The sequence below is a fragment of the Hevea brasiliensis genome, chromosome 3 (assembly GCF_030052815.1).
Source record: "Hevea brasiliensis isolate MT/VB/25A 57/8 chromosome 3, ASM3005281v1, whole genome shotgun sequence".
Taxonomy (NCBI): domain Eukaryota; kingdom Viridiplantae; phylum Streptophyta; class Magnoliopsida; order Malpighiales; family Euphorbiaceae; genus Hevea; species Hevea brasiliensis.
The window spans coordinates 96,296,678-96,318,433 of NC_079495.1; the positions used below are offsets into that span (position 1 = coordinate 96,296,678).

The following is a 21,756-nucleotide window of genomic DNA, read 5'->3' on the forward strand; positions in this document are numbered from 1 at the left end:
GTCTCTCAAGCCAGACTTTGGCTTAATAAACCAAATGTGGGGGCCAGCGAGTGTCTCTCAAGCTGTGCCTACCCCAACTTATCCATAAAGGACCGGGTCCCAGCGAGTGTCTCTCAAGCCGCGTTTATCCGTTCTATCCATATCCAATACCACACACCACAAGCACGCCAACGCACGCACACTGCTCCAAATTACCATAGACAACAATCATAACACTTCGTCAATTAAGAATGCATTATAAAATATGCCTAGTGTTTAACTACATGGATACATATTTATAAGTGATGCATGGGCATGCTTGAACATATAATAATATTGAAATGATAATTAAAATTAATATTTTACTCACAGACTTAAATCGAGGTCACTGCGGTGGCTGGACGGAGGAGGAAGGCTGTCCCGGCTCACCTAACAAATTTAATTATAATTTTTAATATATTTGACTCAATACAAGTTTGGAAAAGACTAAAGACACCCTAAGTTGTGTCGAAAATCCGACAGAGTTTCCTCTATACCTAGGACCTACCCAACCTGCAAAGTAGTTCAAATCACACTTCTAAAGCCACACATCATCTCAACAACAACACATGGCCTCTCTTGAGCCGTCCAACTTAGTCAAATCTCACATAATCTAACAATTCAATTATAAGGTTTAAATCGGATATTTTGCAAAAGTCATTCTAGCTAGCTCTAAAAATTCTAAATATTTATCTTGTGGTCTTTAACAATATTATAGAGCTAACGCAAAATAAATTATAATTTTTTAGTTACTCATGAATATTTTATAAAATTTTATTTTAAATCCAGGACTATAAATTTGAAGAAACTCGGAGTTTGGGTTTACCTATACCAATTCTGACTCTTGAAAATCGTCCGAGGCGTCTGAAAATGGTGGGGTAGCCTATAACTTTAACCCAGTTCCAAAGTGATTCTGACAGCTTATCTGCTCAGCCCGAAATTGTAGATTCGAGCGACAGTTGAATTGCCATGAAATGAAAGTATCTATGCAAAGCTCACAACATCAAGGGTTAGACTAAAATATTTATATTTACACATAAAATAATTATTTAAAAATTAGGAGTGTTACATTTATTTTGCACTTAGTAATGGTACTATTTATGTTATTATATAAACCTCCTATATAATGAGACATGTGAATTTAATTTATATTTATTACTATATTGTTAGTTGGTTTATATGTTTGTTAATGATTATAAATTTATTAGATGTAAAATGTTTTTGAATTTTGTACAAATTTATAATTTTTTAAATCTATTCTTGAGGGTAATTTAGGAGACAAAGATAAATAAATTTCAATTATGAATTTATACTATATATAAATTATATGGAAATTTAATTAAATTTTATATTTTAAATTGTATTATTTAACCAAACTGTGTATAATTGCTTGTATTATTTTTTTAAAAAATATTTTTTCATATATATATATTTAAAAAAAAAAAACATGCCCTTAGACGTGGAACTAGAAAGAAAGACCACATGTCGTTGAGAAAGCGTGGCAATTACAAAATTGTTCTCATCCATTTAGATGCCACTGCTGTTCTACTGGGCTCTCATAGTTTCTGCCTCTAAACCCTTTCCTTTTGATTAGGGTTTTAAAATTTCTCGTCTAAGGAATAAGGAGTAGTAGTAGACAAAATAGCTATGATTCGTTTCTTATCGAGAGCAGCGACCACCGTTGCTCGAACAGCCTGGTTGCAACCAATCTCCAATAGACGCTCCCTGTTTGCTCCGTCATCAACATCAACACTGAGATTGTTTCATGAGAAAATCAACGGTCCAAATGCAAGCCCAGTTGCTCTTCAGATGATCGACTACGCTCTCTCTCTTCCCAAATCTCAGAAATCAGGCATTTATCTTCGACGATTCTGTTTCTCAGTTTCTTTTTCTTGTTTGGCATAAAATTCATTTTTATTTTCTTTATTTTTTTTTTCTTTTGTAACTATATAAGTAGATGAATCTTTCGCGCAAGCTATGCTGGTACTTGAGCAGTGCCTTTCTTCTCAGTCAAGCGAAGGACAAGATATTGTGACCCAAAATTCAAAGGGGATGGTCCTACTTGCTATGTCTAACTTATTATTTGGAAGGTTTAGGTTTTTGCCTTTTCTTTTTCTGGTATTTGTTGTGTTCATAAAGCCCAGTTAGTTTGATTCTGGCATATTGGGAAAGTCATGTTGGTCTTAAATTGATATTATGTAGAGAAAATTATGATGAAGCAATGGAGAAGCTGCAGAAAATTCAAGATTTAGCTCACTCTTCTTTGGGTGTTAAAGGTAGGAAACTATGTCTTCTATCCCAATTTATTGGTTTTATGGTTAAAATTTGTCTGTTGAGTTTTAGTTATGAAAAGGGTATTCACTAGAAGATAACTTCTTCTTTTGTTTTTTAAGTTGCTGCCATCGAAGCTCTTGTGGGACTCAATTTAGAACTGGGGAATGTAAGTTGCTTTAGGAACTCTTTCCATGCATTTTGTACTTCCCCTTTTGTTGTATATGATTCAAATTTTATTTGGAGATGGTTCTCCCTATATAGGATGATACTTCATCAGTGCTCGCAGATAAATGCTTAGAACTCTTGGGAAAAGATGAACATAAAAGGACTGTTGGAGAATTTGTGGTTGCAGATGCTCGTGCTAAAGCGGTTAAAGGACTAGTTGAGCTTGTTTGTGGCAATCTTGGATCAGGTACAACCACAAGCACTGTTGAATTTGTTGTTTCATTTGATAATTACTGATTCTTTCCCTTTTACTGTGTAGCTGAGTCATTATTCCAAGGATTTCATGACAGTGAGGGTTATGTTGGTGAGCATCTCTTTCATCATTTAGACCTTATATGGTGCACTGTTGTACCATAGACTGAAGTTGTGATATATAGGAAATGCTGCTTTATCATACGGAGAGTTCTTGCATGCCACAAGGAACTTCTCATTGGCAAAGGATGTGTATCACAAAGTTATTAATGAGGTGGCTGAAAACAAAGACTTTTCTGGCATGCATACCTTAGCATCTTGTAATATGGCATCAGAGGAAGTTCTGTTGGCAGCCATCTGTGCCTTGGGGCAGCTTGAGGCACATATGGGGTATGCTTAGAATTGTTTGCATTTTGTTGGTCCTTTTGCTAATTGGTTTTTTTGATGCAATATTTATTTATTAACTAGCATTTATTTCAGGAAATTTAGTGATGCAGAGGAGACATTGACGAAGGCATTGAATAAGGCAGAACAACATTTTGGTGTGTTGCTTAAAAGCTTTATTGTTAATTTCAACTGAGCTGGAGTTTTTGGATTTAATTTATGGATTGTTTATCAGCAAGTTCTGTTTATCCATGTAGGTTCTCGGCATCCCAAGGTTGGTGTAGTTTTAACCTGTCTGGCTCTCATGTTTCGGCAAAAAGCAGTACAAGAGCGTTCAAGTTCTCTTTTAATACAGGAGGTCAGAGTCTCCTCATGACCCATTTAAATTTTTGGCAATCCTAAAATTTTAATACTCATCCTTTATTTAATTACCTGATCATCATCTGTTGTTTGTTGTATCAAGCCTTATCCGATAAATCAATATTGTTTGTTTGGTTTATCAATTGGGTTTTGTGAATTAAAGATTAACTACATTTTGGATTCTAGGAACTGTTCTGGTAGAATAGGGTGATTTTTCTTAGATCCCAATTATTTTGGTAAGGTTATAAAGGCTTTGCTTGATAGAATCAAAGCTTTGGACAGATAATTGTCAGAATGGTTTTGCTCATAGTTTATGGAAAATTTTCCTTTGTCTCTCTCTCCTCTTCCCACCCATTTTTAAAATGGGATGCTCATTTATTGTCTCAAATTATCGAGTACACTGTCGTATAACCATCAATGTGATGTGGTTTGATGTAGAACCAATAGAACACTCAAAAGAAAAGAAACAAAGCTCGCAAAATTATTTTAATAATCAATTGTCAATAATAATAATATCTTTGTCTACAAAAATACATAAATTACCAAGTTATTCATAGACGAATAACTAAATTACAGACATATTTATAGACTAATAACTAATTGTACTTCTATTAGGATTAGGAATCCCAAAATAGCAGAATACTAAATCAATACTAACTAAGGAAACTCTAAACCAGTGTTATCAAGGCGAAAGGCGACACTAAGGCGATAGAGCATTCTATTGCCTTAGGCGAGAGGCGAGGCGAGGGCCTTTTTGAAGCGAGGCGCCATAACCTTAATTGTTTAAATTATATATATATATATACTTTTAAATAGTTGATAAGTAAAAAAACATATTAAAAAGAAAAAAAATATGATTTACACTATGTTTATATCTAAAATAAGAGAAATTGAAAATAGTGCATACCTGTATTTCCAGCTTAAGTATAAGATACAAGTGAAAGTATGAGACTGTAAAATTAAAATATATAGCATGAGTAAAAACACACATAATAATAAGAGATGTTAAAAAAAGAAATAGTTCATACCTGAATTTTCAGCAGATGTATATGATAAAAGTGACGCTATAAAATTATACATAATAAATAAAAAATTAGAAATAAGTCATAAGTCACATAATAGAAAATATAAATTATAGAAGTTCAGACATTAATACATAAAAATAAGTTGTAAGTCATAATAAATGTAATGCAATAAGTACATAAAAACTTATAACTAAAACTACTCATCATCAAGATTTCCAAAATCATCTTCATTTTCAACAACGCCCATCACAAATTCTTCCTCCTCTTCATCATCATCAACTTGCGAAGAGGATGCACTGCCATTGCACGAGGCCTTCAAATGATGGAGTTTCAATTGGTGGTGTTGATCTTGCACTGCTCGATTCATAACGAGATTCGTAAACTCCACCGCTTCTACCAACATCACCCAGTCAATATGTCATTCATGAAAACAAGAGAATCATCATCATCATCATCCCCATCACCTTTTTCTAATTCACCAAGCAACCATTCATTACTCTCATCAATATTTGCCAAATCAATAGGTGTTGTGATATCCCCAAAAGTGTGTCATGAGCAACGCCTATTGTACTTCACATATACCAATTTGTCCAAGCGCTCTTGAAATAGCCGATTTCTTTTCTTACTATGAAGTCATTATTTATTTTACAAGAATAAATAAGTTAAACTTCAAACTCAAAAGGCTCAAGATAAAATAACAAATTAAGAAATCTATATATATATATATTACTTACATGCTCAAATACACTCCAATTTCTTTCGCAACCACTTGCACTACATGTGAGACTCGTAACCTTTACAAAGAAACTTTTGTAGGTTTGGAGTTGAAGAACCATATGTTTTCCACCAAGCAATTATTAAAATATAGAACTAATGATTGTTAAATTCATGATATAAATTAATAAATGAGCAAAATGAAAAATTAATAAGAATTAAATTAATAACTGAGATTTGGTTGTTCTTCCTCTAATAGTCAAGGAAACCAAAGGTCCTCAAATGCCTTGTATTTCTCAATTTCATCAAGAATCATATCAACTTTTGCTGAATTTTTTCCATTTTATGAATGCATGAAAGCAACTCAGATTGACCTCTTCATCGATTCAATTCTCATCTTATTTGGATAAAAATTCAGATTCAAAAAGTATCCAAAGAAGATGCAAAGGACGATGCAATTGAAGTGACCATCTCGCATCAATAATCTCAAAATGCTCTTGTATTTCTCTTCATTGCCATTGAGTGAGTTGGCAATGGCTTCTTTAGCCCTATCCATGGCTTCATAAATATATCCTATAGCTGGTTTTTCATTATCAACAAGTCAAGCACACTAACAAGAGGACCTAAACCTTAAGAGCATAAACAACATGATTCTGCATATGTGACTCAAAACCGCCCTTTCACACTTTTTGCCTTTCACCTCTTTAGCCCATTTACTAGTTGTCCAACTTTCCAAGTAAACATTTTTCTAATGTTGGCTTTCTCAAGATGAATCCTTCCTAAAGGTAATAAAAGCAGAGCAAATCTAGTTTGCCCCTGCCTTAGCAATTTACTCCATTAGTAAACTTCCGCAACATATTTAGAACTCTCAAGAGCCATATGTGAAACCAAGAAGCTCAACACTTTATGAATGTTTCTTTGAAAACACGGATCTTAAAGATATCCTCCAACATCAAATCTATACAATGAGCTGCACATGGAGTCCAAAGATAGATGAGAAAAATTTGCTTCCAATATTCTCCCCATCATAAACAAGTAGAAAAATTCATTCCATTAATAATAAAAATAAAATGATATTTTTTTAGTAATATAAAAATTAAATAAAAATTTTACTCAGCAACATTATTTGATGCATTATCTCAGAATAACTTGAACTACTTTTTCGTAACCAATTTCCATCAATTCTTTCTCAATCAAACTAGCTAACAATGCCACTGCCTTTGATTCATCACTTGCATCAACCGATTTAATAAATACACTTCCCTTTGGACTATTAACCAAGAAATTAATCAAGGTTCTCCTTTCTATCTGTCCATCCATCACATATCAATGTACATCCATAATTTTCCCATTCTACTTTATTAGACTCAAGAAGATCATTTATGATTTGCACTTCCTTGTTAAGTAACCGAACTCTAACCTCATAAAAACTTGGAGGTTTCATTTTTTTCCCATAATTTCCAATTGCTCGAATCATTTCCCCAAAGCTATCATAATTCACAGATTAAAAGCTATTCCCACATCATACATCCATCGTGCTATAGCAACACAAGCACGCTCCCTTAACTCCTTTTTAGCTGGACTATTTTCATCAATGGTAGTTTGCCTCATATTTTTTTCCCAAAACAGCAGGTCTCGGGGAAAAATAATACCAATAGGCCTCTACTACTTTGTGGTGGTACAACTTTTGGTTTTTAAAAGCACTAGTACTGTGAATCTCCAAGATTTGCCTTCTTCTTTCACCGCCAATTTCTTGCATCAACTCTTCCTCTTCCTCATTTTCATCTAATCCTAGTGCTTCAACATCATCAAATTCGTGTGGTCTTTCCATATTCATAATTGATTTTTGCTCTCTTTTTAGAGATGAATTCTGATTTGATTCCTTACATCTTCCGACATTTTGGACACGAATTACATTTTTGTAACCTCCAAAGAAGATGTTGCTTGATTCTATTAATTCCTCCTTTGTAAACTTTCATACAGTACATGCATTGAAGATCATTGGTATTGTTTTCACTAACTTGAATTACATGTGCCCATCCTGGGTCCGTTCTTCTACTACTAGCAGAAGATCCAGATGTATTATTCTTATCACCCATTTATAATCTAGCAAAAAAATTAACAAGAATAAAAAAATAAATTAATTAACAACAAATTAACAATATCCAATATAAATTAAATAAGTAATTAACAAGAATAATAAGTAAAAAGTAAAATAGTAAACTAATTAACAACAAATTAACAATGCCCATATAAATTAAACAATTAATTAATAAGAACAAAAAGTAAAATCATAAATTAACAATGCCTATATAAATTAAACAATTAATTAATAAGAACAAAAAATAAAATCATCAAATTAATAATAAATTAATAATACCATATAAAATAAACAACTAATGTCTAATTAACAAGAAACAAAGTAAAACTAATTATTTTAATAATCAATTGTCAATAATAATAATATCTTTGTCTACAAAAATACATAAATTACCAAGTTATTCATAGACGAATAACTAAATTACAGACATATTTATAGACTAATAACTAATTGTACTACTATTAGGATTAGGAATCCCAAAATAGGAGAATACTAAATCAATACTAACTAGGAAAACTCTATACCTACAGTAACTTTTTGTTAATATTCCTAAATAAATAAAATATTATTTCTTAAATTATAAAAAGGTGAAAATGCCAAAAAAAACCTTGTACTAAATTTTTTATAATTATACCCTATACTAAAAAAATTACCAATTAAATTATGTATTTTTTTAATTCTTACCAATTATAACCTAGTCAACTGAGCCGTTGATTCACTAACAGAAATGCCACGTTAGCTGCCACATCAGATGTCACGTCCCGCCAATGATAGGGTATAATTGGTAAAAGTTGAAGAGTATAAGGTTTAATTGACTTTTTTTTTTTAAAAAAAAAATTTAGGTTATAACTACAAAAATTGAAAGTATAGAGTTTTTTTTTGGCAATTTATTCTAAAATTAATAAATTTTAAAACATAAATTATTATTAATTATAATACATTTTATGTAGATTATTAATTAAAATATATAAATTTAAAAATATTTGAATATTATTCAGGCAATATAATCGAATTTGGGACGGGTTTGGTTATTTAAAATACTAATTGGGTTAGAATAGAATAATTTTCATGGATATTTTATACATTATCATAGCATAATCTAAATTCTAAAGACTAAAAGATAAAATTTTCTTAAATATTTACTATAAATGTAATTAATTAATTAAAATATATGCAACAATAACAATTGAGTTCCCAAAACTAGTTAAAGTTGGCTATATTGGTCATTTTTCGCTATTTAATTATGTTTGACACCAATTTTGTATCAATATTCAAAGGTTATAAATTTTTTTGATATTATATCCTTTTATGTTATTTTAGATCTCTCCCTTTTCATTCTCATTTCCTTCGATACTAGTTTATCACATTTTCGTGTTGAAGCATTTTCAGGTCATTCAAATTAATCCAAATCAAATTGTTAATTAACTTAATTTGAAATTTTGTATAAATTAAAATGGATTGGGTAAATTGCCAAAAAAATGTACTTTTTTTTTTCAATTATACTCTATACTAATTAAATTACTAATTAATCCCTATACTTTTCATCTTCTACCAATTTTGCCTTATTGTTGGTGTGATGTGACATTTGATGTGGTAGTTGACGTGGCGCCTCCATTAGTAATTTAACAGCTCAGTCGACGGTAGGGTAGAATGAGTAAGAGTTAAAAAGTACCGGGTTTCATTGATAATTTTTTAGTATGGGGTATGATTGCAAAATTTTTAGAAGTACATAGTACTTTTGGCATTTTCCCCTAATAAAATTTAAACTTCCAAATAGAAATTGTACTAGAAAATCTAATTAAAGATCTTAATTTTACAATTAAAAATTAAATTAAAATAATTCATATATCTAGTTTTCCTTAATTGCACCATTCTCCGTTAGCTAGAGAAGACTTGACCTTGAATTTTCTTGTGTTCACAATCTAGTGTAGTCAAAGATGTGGAAAAAAAAGAAAAAATGCCTGGGCACCTTTTGACAAATAAGGAGGTGCGTGTTTGGTAGGGTGCTCACTTGTTGCATTTAAGCAAGCGCCTCTCATAAGGTGAGAGGTGCAAAAACCTATGGGCCCGTTCAGTTGTGGAAAACTGGAGTAGTTTTCATGGAAAAAGTTTTCCGTGAAAACTGGAAAAACATAGTTTTGTTTTCACATGTACCAATTTTCCAAATGAAGATCTAGAAAATTAGTTTTCCAAAATTTAACTAAAATTTGAAAAGCAGCTTTGAGTTGTTTTACACTGTTTTTCTTTATAACAAAAGTTCTTTTTTCCAAATGGAAAATAATAACTTTTCTATCATCAAAATATATTATAACTTTTCATAATTAAAATTAAATAATTATTTAAAAAAATATTTATTGACAGTGATAAAATTAATCATTTTATCATATAATAAATAAATAACACACGTACAAATTTTAAAAATAAAATAAGTTTTTAAATATATTTTGTAATGATTTATTTTTTTTAACCATGAAGTATATGAATTTTTTATTTGATTTTTGAATTATAAAATTGTTTTCTATTATTAACAGGTAACACGTTTTTCAAGTTTTCCCTTGTTTCAATGGACAATGAAATTGTAGTTTTCCTAGAAAATGGAAAATGAAAAACAGAAAGTAAACAGGCCCTATGCTTCTTAAAAAGTGAGAAATTTTACTTTTTAATAAGGATAGGTTTTCCATTTAAAACATTAGTATGCTAGTCAATTTTGGGTTTAATTAATTTATTAAATGGAAAGTTTAAAATTTGGGGACTTTTTAGTAAACACCTTTTCTTCTATTAGGAGAGTACTGTTAACCTAGCCACCTTGGGATTTTTTAAGTTAAAAAAAGAAGCAAAAAACTTTCAAACTCCGTTTTTAGTTGCTTCCATCTACTATTTCCCCATCATTTGTCTTAAAATCCTTTTTTAAGGCTTTAGCTCTTTCTGCTCTATTTCGACATGATAATTTTTTTTTCCATCTCTCTGCTTCCTCCTCCTATGTTTTGCTCTACATCAACTTGAATTTCACTTAATTTCTCAAATCTCAGCAACTTGAATATTAGTTCTACCACAATATAAATAATTTCAATAATCGGGCAAGAGTTTTTTTTTTTTTTTTTTGTGCCTTGTGCCTTGGGCAATATAGGTGCCTATCACCTTAAGTGTGCCTTTCGCCTTTGACTACCATGGAAGAATTGATGATTGAATTTGGAGAACAAGCAACTCGATCTTCTTGGATGGTAGCAATATGAGTGAAATGATGAACTTCATTCTTCCGAAACATCTCCAAGAAAACTTTGGACATATCAAATCAATGACAACTACAGCTGAGTGGCTCTTCAATTCACCATGAGCAAGAGAATTAGCTAAATTTTCATTTTCCATTGCCTTCTTCATGGTTTGGTTATCTTTTGTCCTTGTATAGATTCCTCAAACTTTTATGGCTCTTTCTTATTAACTTCATCATGAATAGGTTCTTCAAAAATTTTAATATCATGTTGAATTTCAACATGGGAAGTCTTAAAAATGAAAACTTCCGATTCTTCAAATTGCATTTCTTGCTCTTTGTTATGAAATTCTTGCCTTGCATCCGTTTGGGTTGTAATTACATTTTCAAGAACTCTTAAATTTAATATTGCTTCTAGCTTATAAAAAGTTTCTTCAAGGCACTTCTTACCTTTTTCTTGAGATCAAAATTTTAAGCAAGCATCATAAGCCAAATAATTAGAATTTATTTGTGGCTGAATAAATAAGTTATGTAAAACATGTATTGGTTCTTCCATTATTCAAGTTCTCTCTCCCGAACTTGTAAAAGTTGTTGATAGTTCAAAATTCATATAACAAGTGAGAAGGACAAAATTCATTACCACCTCTCATCTAATTGTACCATGTGAGAATTGATTTCAGCTTGTAATCTTTGAATTTCAGCCCACATTGGATCTAGTTATCAAGGGAGACGAAAAAATGTAGAACCATTTTTTTTTTTTGGTCCATGTCAGAGTTGCCCAACTTAACATGATTGAGTGTTGTAGTTGTATACCACTAGAAAAGCCCTTCCTTTGTAAATTGCAAATCACGTTGACCAAAAATCACGTTGCTACAGTGGATAAAAACAGCCACACTATTGAGGGAGAGATTAAGAAATCATGGTTGAACCTCTGAGGGACCAATTTGATGTAGAACCAATAGAAAACTCTATGGAAAAGAATCAAAACTCACAAAATTAAATTAATTATCAGTTCTCAATAATAGTAATTATCTCTAGAAAAATACCTAAATTACATAGGTATTTATAGACTAATAACTAATCTATACTGCTACTAGGTTTAAAAATAGCAAAATAGGAAAATACTAAACCAATGTTAAATAAGAAAATTCTAAACCTACTGTAACTTTTTCTTTTAACATTCCTAAATAATTAAAATATTATTTCTTAAATAATAGGAACCCAAACTTCTTAATAGAAATTGTACTAGAAAATCTGAACTAATGATCTTAATTTTGCTATTAAAAATTAAATCAAAATAATCTTTAAATCTGCTTTTGATTTACTGCATCAATGGTGTTGAGTTTATGCAACATGTCATAGTTTATGAAATGGTTTTGGTATTGTACCGTCGACAGGGACTTTATAGGAGGACAATAGATTTGTTGAAAGCCCCACCACTGGACTCTGAAGGTATGGGGAAAATTTTTGTTGATACTAACCCTCCTGTTCAAATTGTTGATGCATTTCTTTCTGATTGCATAGGCAATGTAACAATGGGAAGTTCAAGTAGAAGGGATGTTGTTGCCCTTGCACGAGGTATGGCTAAGCATTCACTCCTCATCATACTTTCTGAAGTTAGTCTCATAATGATAATATGAAGTTACAAATTTCTCCTAGCTATTCACTTCATCAAATTTTTGCATTCCCTTTTTTACCTCTTGTGTGCTGGCTTTTGAATTGAGTATTGTCTACATTGATGATATTATATTTGTGGTGGCCTATTAATTTATTGTTACATTGTTGCACTTGCATCATTTTACTCCTGGAATCATTTTAAACTACTGCCTAAACATGGGTTTTGCGGTTGTAGGTTGGTTCATGTGTTAAATTTAATGCATCAATATAATGATGCCTGAGTTTCTTAAGGTTAAGTGATTTCAGGTGCTAAAAAATGTGGGTCGTTATGTTGAATCTTGGGCTGACATTGCAGGTGGGTATGCTGAAACACTTTGTGTTCAACAGAACAGGGAGAGAGAAGGAGAAAGGATGAAAAGGTGGGCAGAGGCAGCATGGAAGAACAATCGCTTTTCACTAACTGAGGCACTGAAAACCTCAGAATCCTCCAACAAATTGCCAGTCATAGATGCTCGAATTGGTAGAGTCGTGTAGTCTCTCTTTTGCCAGGGGCACCAGCAGTTCAATGTCAGTTAATAGTACATCAGAAGGATCTGCCAGAATGTTCTGACAGTAAATGCACCCTTTGTTCGCAAGAGGCAAAAAAACAGATTTTCAAGTAGTACGCCACAGCTAGCTATGTGTGGACTCGCCCTGGAGGCATGACTTTGTGGTGCTATGTAGCACTTTGTGTTGTATCGACTTGTAGATCATCTCTGTTTGTTGCACAATCCCTTTGCAAACAAGTTATGTTGGCTAGAGCCTAGAGGATTATGGAGTTTGCAATAATGCGAGAAAATCTCTCTCCTCTTCCCCTTCCCCTACTCTTGACAAGTCAACCATTTCACATATTTAATATGAACGTTGTGAGAGAAATCACAATGCTTATTTTGCTGATGTAAGGTTATTAAACTGTCAAGGTTATAATCATTGTCAGATTCATCTGGAATCTTGTTTTGCATCCTGAAAGTGGTGTTTGTTTTTCTTTTTTCATTTTTTTGAAATAATTTTTTGTACGAGAATTTGATTAATGCTACAGTTGTGCTGCAGCTGCTACAACCAGATTTTCTGGAGGATCACTCTGAAGTTTGCACTGTGAAGTGTGAACGATTTGCAACTAACAAAACTATAGGCATAATCTAGAAAGTAGACCAAGTTTGCGAAATCAAAGTGTTGCCCAAAGACTTGACCAAAGAAAATGTAACAAGCAATATTAGTACATTACACTATAGGCATGTTTGAAATTACTATCGGAGTTAAAATGGAAGTTCCTGTCTTGTGAAACCCAAAATTTTCAGCCTCCCATCATGGCTACGGCTTGGGATTAGTAATCTTATCCCACCTCTTATTACAGTCATTCCTTTTACTTTATTTTATTTTTTCAGCTCTCAATAAACAGCGGAGAGAGTATCTTTGAGACTTGGTTTTCTTTCCTGCTTTTCTCTCTAGTAGTAAGAGTATCTTTAAGACTCGATTCTCACCGCTTGCCGTGACTTCGGCCTTCCCCTGCCCCACTGGGTAGGAGACGGCCTCCTCCCCCTACTCGGAATGTGGGTTTCTTTCTCCCTACCCATTTATATAGAGCTTTTGATGTTTGTTGTGTTGCAAGAAGTGGGCATTATGGAGAGGAAGTTTGTTGAATTTGCATAGGTTGCATTTCTTTTTGACTGGGGTGTCTGTTTGTTTGTCTTTGGGAGGGTATTCGTTTGCTGCAGTGGTATCCCAGGAGTCTGAAAGCCGACCTTGTTCACTAATGACTGACCCTCCAAGCTAAGAAAGCTGTGAGCCCTGCATCATCACCCTCGGTCTGGTTGGATGAGATTTCTTTCACTCAGAGCATGCATGTGTTGCCCAGTTCGGCTCGATTTGAGGTAAGCGACTTTGAAGAGGAGGTCTTTTGTTCAAGTTTTAATTGCTTCCTTCTGCTTCTGCTTTCAATGGCAATGATGGCTGCCATGGGGAGACGAGGCTTGGTGCATGACGGCATTCCTGGTTGCATATTTTTTGTGATGGTCGGGTCTCTCTTTGTCGGGTTGAACCCATTTTAACTTTAAGGTTTTTTATTTGTTAGGTGTTGGACCTTGTATTCTGCTGGATTTGGGTATTGAGTTCTTTTCTTTTCCCCATGTATTTGACCTATGGGCTGTGTACTACTGATTTCAGCTAATGAACTTTCCATCTTTGCTAAAAAAAACTCTCAAAAAACAGTAATATTTAAAAGCAAGTGATTGTACATGACTAATGATAGAAATCGGCAAAGACTAGCTAGAAATCAAGTGGCAGATCACTGAATTAAGAATTCACATATTACAACGAAGTGGAGTGTTGTTTGCAAGCATCAATGGTACAAAGATGCATCACAAGAGCAGTTAAAAAAGTATCATAAGCTCCAGTTACAAACAGATTGAATCTTCAGAGAGGAAGATCAAGACCTTTCCCAACTTCCACCCCAATCACTTGAAGTATTCCTTTGTTCAATATCTGAAAACAATTCCCATTCCCAGTCAAAATCTTGGCAAAAATCTCAAGAATTCATTCTATTACTAACAATATATATATAATTTAGTAAAATGATGAACAAACTTACAAATTCTAAAATGAAAACTCCAATGATGCCAATCATACAAGCTCTAGAATTCCACGTTTCAGCAGTCCTAGTAAATCCAAGAAAAGAGGCTCTGAATTTTGGCTCCACTTTTGGTAATTCCACCTGAAAAAATAAAAACAGAACATGTTTCTTTCAATCCTATTTTCTTTCTGTGCGATCAGAAACGAAAAAGAAAAAAGAAAACAAGATGAACAAAAAGAACCCATATAAAAGAAAAAGAACATACACCAGCAGGAAGCCTAGCAGCTCGGACCTTGAAAGAGACTGGCTTCTTGGGGACTTTTGCAATTTGAGTAGAATTCTTGAAAAGCATAAGCTGCTGATCTTGATGAGGAATGGTTAGAGGTTTATTTGGAAGGAAAGACGATGAAATGAAAGCAGCAGAAGCCATTGTTTTACTGTTGTTTTGCTCTTGCAAGCGTGACCACTCCCTTGATTATCTTTTCAACTGTGCGCGGTCTCATAAATTCCGTGGATCAAAAAAATTCCATAATTTTATTTTTCCCTGAGATAAAATATATTAATTAATAAAATAAAATTTAACTTGTTGTGGACATTTACTTTTTCTTTGAAAATATAGATAATTATTAATTTGAGTTTATATATAACACTTTGAAAATTATTTATTATTATAATTAATTATAAATAATTTAATTATTTTATTATTATCTTTATTTACTTTTATTTATTATTTTTTAAAAATTATTTTATACATAATTATTTCTCATTTTAAAAAAAATTAAAAGTATTATTTTTTTAATTTTATTTTTATTTTTATAAAATATAATAATTATTTATATAATTTTTATTTTTTAATTAAGTAAAATAATTAAAATAAAAAATATTTTATCATAATATAAGTAATTTAATTCATTTCTTAACTATCGTAAAAAAATCTTAAAACCTTAACCAAAGTAAATGGGATGTAATACAATATAACCGAGAATTGTACTGAATATGTATTGGCCTTATCCAACTAAACCCAAGCAAAATTTAATTTTATACCTATTAATCTATATTTTTTGGATGCATTATATAAGGGATGATATCAAAAAAAAAAAAAAAACTCAAACTTTTGCGGATTTTTATAATTATATTCTAATTTTTTTAATAAAAATACTTTTTAACTATATCCTACATTAATTTTACTGGTCTTTGTCATTTCAACATAGAAAAAATGTTAAAAAAATATTAAAACTTCATATTTTTTTTCTTTCTTACAATTGTATCTCAAATTATTTTTTTCATAATATACTCTAAACTTTGAATTTATTGTAATTAGACTCCACCATTAGTTATCTTGTTAAATACAAACAAAAGTACCTCGTCAACCCTTTTAATCATCTAATTTAATACTAATTTAATTTAATTTACAAATGAAAAAAAAAAATTCATTTCCAACAAAACAATACAAGTTTACCGAGATATAGAGGTTCGTCTTCTACTTCCCTACTCATCGGTCATTAACTCTCTTCAACTTTCATGCCTCATGAAACCATTCGACACTGATCTTTTATACCTACTCACTTTACCATCATTGATCAACACACTTATTTCTTCCCTATCACATGAGAGTAAACAATATATCTCTCAACCATCTTTCATCAACTTGACAAGCAATGACCTTTGCAATGCCCACTCCTGCCCAAACTAACTCTGTCCTTATTAAAACTCAACTCCACTCATCAATCCCTCCTTACCAACTCAAATATATCCACCTTGATAGCTCTAAAGCAGAACCTATTAATTCATCAAGTGGGATTTATTTTATTTTAAATTGAGTTTAATTTGTTTTAATTTGAGCGACTAGAAGTACTGACTTGATATTTTTATTAGCATTTAACAGAATAATTAACTGTGGGTTCAATTATAATGAATTTTAAAATTTAAGATATATTTATTAAAAAACAATTTATGATACAATTGTAAAAAAAGTAAAGTTTGAAATTTTTTTGGAGATTTTCTCTGTGCCGGCATGGCAAAAGTGGTTACAATTAACGGCGGAATAGATGGTGGGGTATAATTATAATAAAGTTAATAGTTTATGGTATTTTTTATTTAAAAAATTTGAGATAAATTATAGAAAAAATTTAATCCCCTTTTAATAAAATCATTTATATATCTATATTCTATTAAACATGTAATATGTAGCTCTTATATATAATTAAACTTATATTTGTATATAATTATAATAAATAAATTTAGGACTTATCCGATTATTCTCTCTATTTTTTAATAATTTATAATTATAAATACATTACATTAATTAAATTATATTTATTTTTTAAAAGACTTTATCCATAATTAAATAAAAGTTTTAATAATTATATCATAATAACATATCTAATATAATGAAAAAAATTATTGCAAATAGTGAACACATGCCAAATTATATAGTTAAATTATTTATCAAAATTAATTAAATGGTTAAATCAATTATTTAAAAAATTAAGTAAATTAAAAATGAAAATGAAATTATAAATTTATTGAAAATGTTATATAAATTTGTTATAAAATTTAACAAAAATATGATATTATTAATTATGCATACATATACATTACTATGTATAATAAAAAAACTAATTGTATTTTATGAAAGTAAAAATATTTATATTTGATTGCTGATTTAGTGTTTTTTCTATAAATTAAAATTTCAGGAAAAACTCAACTTGAAGCACCTAATTAAATTCGAAATTCCGATATACTCAACTTAAGTATAGCAAATTAAGTAAAAAAATCTAGACCAAAATATTTAGTGTTAACTTGATTCTGAATTCAGGTAGATGTTAAATATTTTTTTATTCTAATTTTGATACTTTCTTATTGAAAACATTTAGAGATTTCAGTTGTCAATGGATAAGCTGCTGCCAATATGCTTGTTTCATCAAGATACTTTGGCAATCTTTCAATCAATCCCACAAAGGTTTTGCCATATGCAACAGAAAATGCCCACTTTGTGGGTGCATTAATTAGTAAATTCTTCAAGTCTTTCACAGGCATAGCTAGGCTATAGCAGCTTATCACTCTTATTTAACAAATACAAATAAAAATTGTTAGATAGAAGTTGGTTTTTGAAGACCTTGCATCTGCTTTCTTCTCTTCTTGATTGATTCAAGATTATTGTTGTTTGATCCTGAAGGATCCTTAAAGAGAGAGAGATCAACATGGGAATCATGCACGTCAATCCGTTCTGTCAGCAGAACTGTCACAGGACTTGAAGGGCAGTAATTGTAGTTCCCACAGGCTACTAGGTTGTACAATGGATTAACCAGTTTTGCTTCCATCATGTACTTATGGTATTTGATGATATCATCCTAGTGAATTTAAAACACTAAATCAAGAAGATTACTTTCAAGGGTGAACATAGCTTGATAGCAATTTTATTTTTTCATAAACATTACCTTCTGATTCTGATTGAAGAAGCCTGTAACATAGGCAAGGTGGGCGTCGGATTTTGATGGAAGTAACTCTTGTAAACCGCACCAGAGAGCAGACGCGCAAGCTATACTTGGTCGACATTCCACCGATTGGCAATCTGCATCAGTTGATTTTATTTATTGGAGGGCATGCAAATTCCAAGAACTTGTTTTTGGCTTTAAGCCTTGATTATCATAAAAAATTTTAACATTATAATAACTAATAAGCAAACAACAGTCCATCTTCATCGACTGTTAATGCATGTGAAGGCATATACCTAGTATAGCTCCAAGAAGCAGCTCCGTGACTCGGGCAACCAAGTCCTTTCGAAGATGAGACCTAGAGGGGTCGATGTTAATTGTGAGCAGCTCTACATAGGAATAAGCTGTGGTAGAGCCGAGGCGCCATCCTAATGCCTGTAACAGCATCAGTTCCATCCTCTGGATTGTGATTGATTGAAAGGAATGATCCAAGTCCTCCATCTTCAACCACCAATAACAGAATAGATATAACTCATTGCAGTGATTAATTTCAAGAGAAAACTCTAGAGGAAATGAAAAGGAAGTCACCTGCATTTCTTGCAAGGAAGGAGTAGATATCTCAATAAACTTGGACGCAACAGACAGACAAGCAACAGACAGCAATTCAACCATCCAATTCTTCCATCCCTGGAAAATTATCCTATTAAAACCACCTTTAATTAATAAAAACAACAAAGTTATTAAGCAACAGACAGCAATTCAACCATCCAATTCTTCCATCCCTGGAAAATTATCCTATTAAAATCACCTTTAATTAATAAAAACAACAAAGTTATTAAGCTGATGATTAGTATATGTCGCTTACGTGAGATTGATTCATAGATATAAATCGATCGAGGTAATTTGCTGCGTTGAAGAGGGTCACAAAAGAGAGGTTCAATCGACTGCGAGACTGAAGACATAAGATGAAATTTATCATGAGATTAAGTCGTACAGAAAGAACCTACTGCCAGCCATATCCAAGTGCATGAAAACCAACCTTGATAAGCCATTGAATCGCTTTGAATCTGGCAAAGAACAATTTTGTAGAGTGAAGATGCTCTAGGTATCCATGTTCAGGCATGTAAGTTAACTCCTCCTGTAAGCATGAACAAAGGGCTTGCTCAAAGTCTTCTTTAGTGGTGTAGAACGAACCAAAGCAGTAGTAGCATTCCACATTATTATCACTATTACAGCTATCAGGAGTTGAAGGAGCAATGGTGGAGAGCCAGACCTCATCACAAAGCAAACTTTCCATACCTGGGTCTGAAGGGAAACAGCTAAAAACCTGTTGCAGATATATAAAGAGATGGGAAATCGTCTGACATGAAAATCATCTACCAAAAATAATTGTAGGATGAATTTGGTACATTAATTAACGAAAGGGAAAGCAAATGTAGGTGGGATTAATGGGTAGTTGAAGATGGAGTTGGTTAGAGGACGAGAGGGAGATATAAAAAGGAGGACACGTCCCTCATGAAACGGGGTAAATGCTGCATGAATATATTTTTGACTGCGCAATAACCAATTGCGTGAATGCACGGGGATGGTGGACTGGAGGCTCTTTGCATAAATGTGCCATTTTTCTTTCAATATAGAGAGGAGGAGGAGCACTGTATAGTTATTATTCCTGATGTTTGGAGATTAGTTATTTCGCAGTTGGAACTTGGAACTCACCAGTTCACCACCAAGTGTGGCTGGTAGTGGGCCATCTTTTTCACCTAAGTTGGCGTTTGCCAGCTGGGATTGGGCCCACGTTTTCAACCTAATGGAAGTTGATCATGGGGATGCACAGTGATTGCTAGTTTGCTGCTGCTAATTAATTATCAGCAATTGCTTTTACTTCTTGTGACATTTTTATTTTGTTATATGTTTCTATGATTTTTTTAATTGATTTTTGTAAATCAGATTGCAAAGAGGACTGAAAATTACACTTCTAAAAATAGGTTATGATTAGTAACATTATTTAAAAAATAAAAATAAGTTTTTTTTCTTATCAATTAATAATTATTTTAGCTTAATTTTTTATTTGAACTAAAGCACTCTTATTAAAACTCATAAATTAATAATAAAACAATAAATTAGATATGATTCATTTATTTTGTTATTACAATTATAAATTATTATAAATAATTTATTTTTATATTCATATATAGATAAAAATTTTTTTGTTATATATATAGAGAGAAATTTAAACATATATATATATATATATATATATATATATATATATATATATATATATATATTTTATTTTTTTTAATTTTCTTCTTTTTTCTTATTTGCTTTAATGCTTTTTATGGGAAAAAAATATAAGATATATATAAAAAATAACATATCAAGGTGTAAACAAAAGCTAAATTTGCCTAATCTAACTTGAATTGGTAGCTAAAGGTATATTACTCATAAATCAGAAGTTTCAGATTCGAGTCTCTACTTATCCAATCTCTTTAAAAAAGAAAAAAAATTTAAACCCTTCTAAAAAAATATCACTTAGTTCAAGCCTATAATATATTTTTTAATTAAACTAATTTTTTTAAACATGCATTGCATGTTTTATATACTCATTATATGCACCCTTAATTTTTTTTATATAATTTTTCTTTTAAAAAAGAAAAAAAATCTAAACCTTGATAAAAAAATATCACTTAGTTCAAGCCTATAATATATTTTTTAATTAAACTAGTTCTTTTTTAAATGTGCATTGCACGTTTTATATACTCATTGTATGTACCCTTAATTTTTTATATATAATTTTTTAGTAATTCTTTTATATGATATAATATTATCATAATATATTGATTATTATTATAATAATATAATAATTTTTCATGACATATTTCTTGTACTTGCACTTATCATTTTTAGATATCAATTGAAATAAAAAGTTATAGATGTAAAATTTATTATTATAATAAAATTTTATAATTATAAGTTTTTTATAAATATATAGTTTTAACTATTTATTATTTTATATATTTTCTTGTTAAATTTTTTTAATAATAAAGTGTTGAGTTTATTGAAACTAATTAGTTTTTATGATTTTATAATTTTTATAAAACATATCTAATTAGCTTGAACTTTTTCTAACATTACTTAAAAATTTAAACACATGATAATAAAATAAATTCAATTTAAATAGTTTAATATAATGCTGATTTTTTTATTTCTAATTATTATTTATTTATTTTTTTAATTTTATTTTATAAAATTAATCATGCACATAAATATTAATAAGTATTAATATTATTACTTTTATTTAATAAATAATATCTTACATAATTTTATATTTTCTAATGATATAGAGAAAATTTAAAAACAATATTGAGAAATATATTAACATTAATAAATTATTTATAAATAATAAATTAATAACTAAAATTTTTTTATATAAAAAATAAAAAATTGATAATAGAATAAAAAATATTGATGTTAGTATATTATTATTCTTAATTAGAATGGTGATAGTTAAAAATGTATCGATAATTATTCAATTTACAATAAAACACTTTATTAAACTAATTAATATATAATATATTTTTAAATTAAATTTT

General features: G+C 30.6%; 3 protein-coding genes across 4 annotated transcripts; 1 reads left to right on the plus strand and 2 right to left on the minus strand.

Annotated features, from left to right (window-relative positions):
• The first annotated feature begins 1,487 nt into the window (after positions 1 to 1,487).
• On the plus strand, positions 1,488 to 13,106 carry LOC110642886 (uncharacterized). Of its 2 annotated transcripts, XM_021795071.2 has the most exons (12): positions 1,488 to 1,870; positions 1,976 to 2,108; positions 2,221 to 2,294; positions 2,412 to 2,458; positions 2,554 to 2,704; positions 2,777 to 2,821; positions 2,895 to 3,099; positions 3,190 to 3,251; positions 3,351 to 3,451; positions 11,899 to 11,953; positions 12,026 to 12,079; positions 12,474 to 13,106. In XM_021795071.2, the coding sequence occupies exons 1-12, from the start codon at positions 1,666 to 1,668 to the stop codon at positions 12,650 to 12,652; spliced, it is 1,311 nt and encodes a 436-aa protein (XP_021650763.2). In that variant the 5' UTR covers positions 1,488 to 1,665; the 3' UTR covers positions 12,653 to 13,106. The 2 variants fall into 2 exon arrangements, with proteins under 2 accessions (XP_021650763.2, XP_021650768.2); XM_021795076.2 differs by lacking the exons at positions 1,976 to 2,108; positions 2,221 to 2,294 and having other exon boundaries at positions 1,491 to 1,870.
• A 1,238-nt stretch (positions 13,107 to 14,344) lies between these two features.
• On the minus strand, positions 14,345 to 15,224 carry LOC110642889 (light-harvesting complex-like protein OHP1, chloroplastic). The gene is made up of 3 exons (XM_021795077.2): positions 14,992 to 15,224; positions 14,745 to 14,867; positions 14,345 to 14,638 (listed from the first exon to the last, which is right to left on the minus strand). The coding sequence occupies exons 1-3, from the start codon at positions 15,154 to 15,156 to the stop codon at positions 14,570 to 14,572; spliced, it is 357 nt and encodes a 118-aa protein (XP_021650769.2). The 5' UTR covers positions 15,157 to 15,224; the 3' UTR covers positions 14,345 to 14,569.
• A 2,499-nt stretch (positions 15,225 to 17,723) lies between these two features.
• Positions 17,724 to 19,485, minus strand: LOC110642894 (putative cyclin-D7-1). Its single transcript, XM_058143482.1, has 6 exons — positions 19,203 to 19,485; positions 19,029 to 19,115; positions 18,752 to 18,850; positions 18,460 to 18,664; positions 18,167 to 18,300; positions 17,724 to 18,079 (listed from the first exon to the last, which is right to left on the minus strand). Exons 1-6 carry the CDS (start codon positions 19,458 to 19,460, stop codon positions 17,819 to 17,821), a joined length of 1,044 nt encoding a protein of 347 aa, XP_057999465.1. The 5' UTR covers positions 19,461 to 19,485; the 3' UTR covers positions 17,724 to 17,818.
• Positions 19,486 to 21,756: the final 2,271 nt, after the last annotated feature.